This window comes from Lactuca serriola, chromosome 3 (assembly GCF_051521515.1).
Source record: "Lactuca serriola cultivar US96UC23 chromosome 3, Lser_US96UC23_V15, whole genome shotgun sequence".
Classification (NCBI taxonomy): Eukaryota; Viridiplantae; Streptophyta; class Magnoliopsida; order Asterales; family Asteraceae; genus Lactuca; species Lactuca serriola.
Window position 1 is genome coordinate 48,659,105 of NC_136410.1, and position 7,360 is coordinate 48,666,464.

A 7,360-nucleotide genomic window follows, 5' to 3' on the forward strand; every position below is an offset into this window, starting at 1 on the left:
TATACTTGTTATCATATTAAATAGACAGAGAAAAAAATAAGACGAAGATAAAAAATTATTAAATTTCTCTTTAATTTTTAATCTATAGAAAATGGCTCTTACATTCTAATAATTATACCATAATTAATAATTTAGTTTAAAATAAATCTGGTGACTTTGTTCTAGTTTTGCAATTAAAAAACACAGTTTTCCATGCAATTATCTCTATTCCTTTAATCCGATTTGCGATTTATCAGGGTTTCTATATATATATTTTTTCTCTTTAGTGTGGTGTCCAGATTTTTCCTTCTCTATATTTTCTGAAATTCTTGGCCCACTCTTCCCTCACCCTCTCTCTACTTCCAAACTCCCTTTTGCTTCTCAGATTTTGTCTTTCGGTGGCTTTGCGTGCACTGCTTCCCCATTACAACCGGTCCCTAATCTATGCTTGCAAAATCTGAGCAGTGCGCCATGTGGGTCTTTCGATTCTCATGAAACAATAAGTGGGTTTAGATTAAATCGCATCTACAGTAAGTTTTTCAACACCATTATGTTTCTTTTAGATCAGTGCTTAATTTTCTCAAATGCCTTTAATATATCTGACGATTTACAGCTGTAATTGCACTAGTATATACTTTATCTAATGTCTTGTTGGAATTCTTCCAATTTTCTCTTTATTTTGTCAGGCATTGGGATTTGATTTGGGATTAGTTGCTCTATTGTAAACCTAGTAATTGGAAATTGGAAGGTGGGTTTTTCATTTTTGCTTGTTAATGTTAATTTTAGCTTAATCGCGCCACAAAATCCGACAATTGAGATGTGTTTTCCCCTTTCCGTTTTGTTGACAGGATACGGAAGGAGATGGATTAGCAGCAGACGTCGGGGGGTTATACGACTTCATAACTCGTAATTGTCGCCAAAATGTCATCCGGGAGTTTAAATACACAATTATCGAAGAAGACTTCAATTATGGGTCTTAAACTATGGGTAGTGATCTGCCTCTGTGTTGGTATGTTTATCTGTGTGTTTCTCTTTTTCTTATCAATGTGGGTCACATGCCAAAGAAAATCTCGAAGAAGATCAGACAATTACCCCCTTTCCCAGATACCAAATGTCCCAAAAGACATCAGGGTTGATAGAGTCGGAGGTTCACATTTTCATAACCACAACAATCTTGAACATTCATCAGCAACCACTAATGATGAACCGACCAATAAGAATTCAGGAAAGATGATGTTTCAACTTGGAGTGAGCAAATCTGGTGATGCTGATAATGTAAGTCAAAGCAGTTCTATTTATGAAAGGGGATCCAAGTCAAAGTCAGGTGAAGAAGGAACTTCTGGAATGGTCTGGAAACAATCTTCATCTCCATTTATAGGGTTACCTGAAACCTCACATTTAGGGTGGGGACACTGGTTTACTTTAAGAGACCTTGAACAAGCAACACGCCGTTTCTCCCATGAAAATGTGGTTGGTGAGGGTGGATATGGGATTGTATATAAAGGAACATTGATCAATGGGACAGAGGTAGCAGTGAAGAAGCTTCTTAACAATCTGTGAGTATGAGTATAGCTTTAAGCTATGAAATGAATGTTTTATTACTTGTTTTATAATTTTATATCATGTTTATATGCATAGGGGACAGGCTGAAAAAGAGTTTAGAGTTGAAGTGGAGGCAATAGGACATGTTCGACACAAGAATCTTGTGCGACTTCTAGGCTACTGCATAGAAGGAACACATAGGTGTGTTATTAACTTATTCAATACACCTAACTTCTAATTTCTTGTGATTCTTTCTATTATTTTATTGAATTATGGTTTGTATTTGCTTGAATAAACTTAGGATGCTTGTTTATGAATATGTGGACAATGGAAACCTTGAACAATGGCTTCATGGAGATGTTCAGGAATGTGGTGTTCTTACATGGGAAGCTCGCATGAAGGTCCTTCTTGGTATTGCAAAAGCGTAAGTGAATCTTTATAAGTTGAAACTTCATAAAATTTCAAGATTTTGATCCTTTTTCATCAAAACTGATTTCACAGGCTTGCTTACTTGCATGAAGCTATAGAACCAAAAGTTGTGCATCGAGACATAAAATCTAGCAATATTTTAATCGACCATGACTTCAACGGGAAACTTTCTGATTTTGGATTGGCCAAGCTTTTGGATGCAGGAGAAAGTCACATAAATACAAGAGTTATGGGAACATTCGGGTATGAATATATGATTATGTTGTGTAATGTGATCTAAAAAAAGAGTGATGAAAAACACCAAATAACTTTTTTATGTTGTAATTTACAGTTATGTGGCTCCAGAATACGCGAATACTGGCATGTTAAATGAAAAAAGTGATATTTATAGTTTTGGTGTGTTGCTTCTAGAAGCAGTAACTGGAAGGGATCCAGTGGATTACAATCGCTCTGCTAACGAGGTACTACTAATGGATTTGATATTGTATAATAATTGTATTACGGTTGAAATGTTTTTTTTTAATATATATAAAATATAAGTATTTATTTTTTTGAACTAATGGTAGGTGAATCTTGTTGAGTGGCTTAAAATGATGGTGGGAAATAGAAGAGCTGAGGAAGTTGTTGACCCGAGTCTTGACCCGAAACCCTCGACACATGCTTTAAAACGTGCACTTTTAGTGGCACTTAGATGTGTTGATCCTGACTCTGAGAAACGACCTAAAATGAGTCAAGTTGTCAGAATGCTTGATGCAGATTTCCCATATCGTGAGGTACTTATAACTTATAATCATAATGATGCTGAAAAGACGAAACTACCCTCTGCTAGTATGTTGTTTTGACCGATGGTTGACTTTTGAAAACAGGAAAGAAGGAACAGGAGGAGCCGGACTGCCAGCATGGACAGTGAAACCATGGGTGGTACTGCTGACATAGAACGCCCGGGCCCGGTGGTTAAATCGGAAACCTAACAGAATTAACAGAAAACCGTTAAAAGTTAACGGGTTGCAATCGTTCTTGTTAGATTACTAACAGGAGGGAGTGGTGGGGGTATTTGAGTAAAATTGAGATGAATGGAAGAGAGATGTAAATCACTTGTCACATAACAAAGACAAAACAAGGGTCAAGGTTTATTTATTTCTTTTTCTTTTTCTTTTTCCTTTTCTTTTGTGTTGATAATAATTAAGATCAATGAAGTTTTTGGCTCAATTATCTATCTTATTCCGTTTGGATGGACAACTGTTAGTTGATATAAATACCGTGTTGTTAAGTCGTTCCAACTTTTAAACATTTTGTCTTTATATATCTCTTTCGATTTCTTTTTAGTATAATATATCCGGACATTGTTCAAGTGGAAAAAGGAAATAGTACCATGATCTCATTTGCATGTGTGTAAAGTTGGAAACCCAATCACTACAGGTGTTCCAAGATTGTATTTTTGTAATCATGCCAATCACATTATTATGTTTTTCTTGTCTTGTAATTACCTCAATGAAATCACATTATTTTGCTTTTATTGTAATCAATCGTATTACTTTTTCTAATGTTATAATTCATATAAATAACCATCATCGCAGGTGCTAGGATGTGTGTTTTAAAGATTCACTTACGCTTTTTATTGACTTGGTATACAAATTTGGCATTTTTTTTTTGTTCCGACTTGTCGTTATATGTTTGTAATGTGACTTGTAGTATAACATGACATTTAAAATTATTTATGAATATTTGCTTCAATAGATATCATTTTTAAAGCTTTAAATAGTTTTTTTAATTGTCTGTCTAGCATTCGTCGGCAAACCAAATCTAAATACAACAGCCATCACCAAAACCCACATCTAACCCTATAACTCTAAACTAAAACTAAAACCAAAAATAGAATAAAAACATCGTGTCCTTGGTATGTAATCGTGTACACGTGTTATACCACGTGGTAGCTGACAGCACTAATGTGCCAAAACAATTCCAACTCAATATGCAAGTTGATTGCTAGATAAAAGAATTAAGTAAGTTGCCGTTTTGAAAAAAAATATATATTTATTCTGTTTGGATAAAATATTTTCGGAATAAATAACAGGGATAATGATTTGAAAGGGTAACGACATTTCGACTTTGTTCACATTTAGTCACTAAATTTTTTTTCGTTATCTATTTGCCATTGAACTATTGAAACTGTTCACATTTTACCTTTATGACCGGCTGTTACCGGTCATAAGGGTAAAATGTGAACAATTTCAATAGTTTAGTGGCAAATAGATAACGAAAAAAAGTTTAGTGACTAAATATGAAAAAAATCGAAAGTTCGTTTCCCTCTAAAATGTTCAATGACTAAATGTGAACAAACTTCCTCTTATATTATGTTTTAGCAAATTATTTATTTTTGTTAAATTGTAGCAACATTTGTTGATGAAGAAATCTATGAAATTAAAAAAAAAAAACAAAACCCTAAAAATATATTTAAAAAAAAACAAAAAACCGAAACCGAAACCGAAATAAAAAACCAATGGTTTGACATTTCCAAAATAAAAAATCAAAATTTCCAATCTGATTTTGGTTTTACAAAAAAATGAACCATTCTCACTGATGTGAATTATGACCATTGGTTTGGCATGCGGAATTTGTAACATCCCATGAATACATAATTACAACATCGTCTGAACTCGTAACTCATAGTAAGGGGTTAGAGTATCATCGCATGAATACGTAGTTACAACATCGCCTGAACTCGTAATTAGGGGTGAGCAAAAACCGAACCGCAAACCAAAAATACCGAAAAAACCGCATAAACCGAAACCGAAAAACCGAAATCGAAATGAAAACCGATGGTGCGGTTTTTAGTTTTGCAAAAACCGAAAATACTCGGTGCGGTGCGGTTTCTAGTCTCGCAAAAACCGCAAAAAAACCGTACCGCACCGTATATATATATATATATATATATATATATATATATATATATATATATATATTAAATGTTGATATTCGTAAGAACCAAAAACTTATGACAATTAAAATTTCTATAAATATAAATATCTATCTTATCTATCGAATGATGATTGTATATTTTTAAGCATACATTCAATGGTATTTACAATAACAAATAATGTTTATGACATTTTTTAACATTTAAATATGAAGAGTACAATATCATTTTATGAATATATTAATTGATATTATTGTATGTATTTATGAAAAAAAATATTATATTAAATTTGTATTATATTCAAGCATTACAAACATGTTGGATGAGTGGTTATGTAATTTGATTTCAAACCAAGAGGTGGTGGTATCGGTTTATCTCCAAAAAATGATTAGTACTCCTCATCTGATTCAAAGTAACTCGCAGAGTTACTTGAGTTTTAGTAAAAATGCAAAACGAAAACCAAAAAAAAAACTAACAAAAAACCGCAAAAAAAAAAAAAAAAACCGAACCGCATAAAACCGAACGGTGCGGTTTCTAAATTTCAAAAAACCGAAGTTGCGGTTTTCGGTTCGGTTTTGGCCAAAAACCGCACCAAACCGTACCATGCTCACCCTTACTCGTAATTCATCACCTACAGGTTATGGGCCTGCTGGTGTTTCCACTGGGTTGTCTAGAATAGTCCGTGGTCGCCATCTATACTCTGGTAGATGACTACATCGCCACATTGCCGGTTAAGGTTATGGTATCTTCTTTCATCCTACATCACATATTCATCATCATCTATTTATCTAATTATCATCACCTTTCTATCATCACCTATCTCTCATCATTTTATTTCATCACACATCAACTATTTCATCTACCCATGTTTCATCCGCAACATATTTGTCGATATAAAATAAATATACCGTTTAAATCTTTTAAAACATGTATAAAATCGTTCATCCAGCATAGACGGCAAATATTCAAATAATATGCACACATAGCACGTAATTTATATAAAATACTTCATATCTATGTGTAAGATGAAAGTAACTATATATACCATAAAAATCCCATAAATGCTTCCTAACTTCAAACCCCAAGGTTTACTTTACTAAAGCTTCATATTCTCGGCTCTCTGGACCTAGAAGGGTCCAGATCTATAACACAAACTTGCAAGAGGGGTTTGAGGCATTCAAAACCCCAAAGATGAAGTGATTCAAGCCCTAACCCCAAAATGGAATCTACACAATAGGGAAGGAAAGAGGTTCATTTTTGTACCTCAGAATGAAGCTCCTTGCTTGAATAACTCAGAACAATAACCTTCCTTGGTCCCTCTTGCTGGAACTCTTCTCCTTTCTTGCAAAATCACACCAAAAAGCTCAAGATAGCTCTTCCTCTCACTCTACACACTCAAGCTCGCTAGGGTTCTTACTTATGGGAAAGGTAGTCGCAATTGAAGGCCATAAGTGCCTTTAAATATGGCTCGGGCCCAAAGATTTAGGGTTTCTGCCAACAGCGTGGACTCGTCGAGTCGCCTCACCGACTCGTCGAGTCCATTCATTAATTCGAATCATCAGTCGCGACCTTACTCGACGAGTTGAGACGTCAACTCGTCGAGTCTCTCTTCTTAACTCAAAAGAAAAATACTTAAATTATGATACCTGGAAATCTGGATGTTACATTTTGTTTTTTTTTATTTCATAGATTTCTTCATCAACAAATGTTGCTACAATTAAACAAAAATAAATAATTTGCTAAAACATAATACAATAGGAAGTTTGTTCAAATTTAGTCATTGAACTTTTTAGAAGGAAACGAACTTTCGATTTTGTTTACATTTCGTTATCTATTTGCCACTAAACTATTGAAACTGTTCATATTTTACCCTTATGACCGGTAACAGTCGGTCATAAGGGTAAAATGTGAACAATTTCAATAGTTCAATGACAAATAGATAACGAAAAAAAGTTTAGTGACTAAATGTAAACAAAGTCGAAAGTTCGTTACCCTTTCAAGTCATTATCCCTAAATAACATGTATAAAATAAAGATGCCTCCATACATGGAATGAGGAAATAAGGATAAATATGTAAAACTTCAACGGGTGCTTGGGATTCCTTTTAGAATGACTTTCACTTTTAACTTTTCAAAAAAAATAATAAATAAATAAATAAAGTTAAAAGGTGTTTGGGTAATAGAAAAGTTTTTTTGAAAAAAAAGTTTATAAAAATCACAAAAATATGACTTTTAGTTATTTTACATGTAAAAATTAAACAAAACACTTTTTAAAAACAACTTTTGGCTTTTGCTCCTCAAAAGCTAATCCAAACTCATTTTAAGAAACTCCTTTTGCAAAAAATCTTTTTACAAAAAAAAAAAAACTTTTGATGTTGAAAAATAATCCCAAACACCCTCTAGGACTTAATAGGAAAAGATGCGCATCCGTTGTTTTCTCTATTAAGTCGTTACATTAAGTGAAAAAAATAATAAAAAATATAGATCATTCTGA

At 33.4% G+C, this 7,360-nt stretch overlaps 1 protein-coding gene across 1 annotated transcript; it reads left to right on the forward strand.

Moving 5' to 3' along the window:
- Positions 1–275: 275 nt before the first annotated feature.
- On the forward strand, positions 276–3,159 carry LOC145092201 (putative receptor-like protein kinase At2g42960). The gene is made up of 9 exons (XM_079030120.1): positions 276–509; positions 666–727; positions 828–1,535; positions 1,618–1,722; positions 1,823–1,945; positions 2,023–2,193; positions 2,282–2,411; positions 2,517–2,723; positions 2,817–3,159. The coding sequence occupies exons 3-9, from the start codon at positions 901–903 to the stop codon at positions 2,919–2,921; spliced, it is 1,476 nt and encodes a 491-aa protein (XP_078886246.1). The 5' UTR covers positions 276–509; positions 666–727; positions 828–900; the 3' UTR covers positions 2,922–3,159.
- The last annotated feature ends 4,201 nt before the right edge of the window (positions 3,160–7,360 follow it).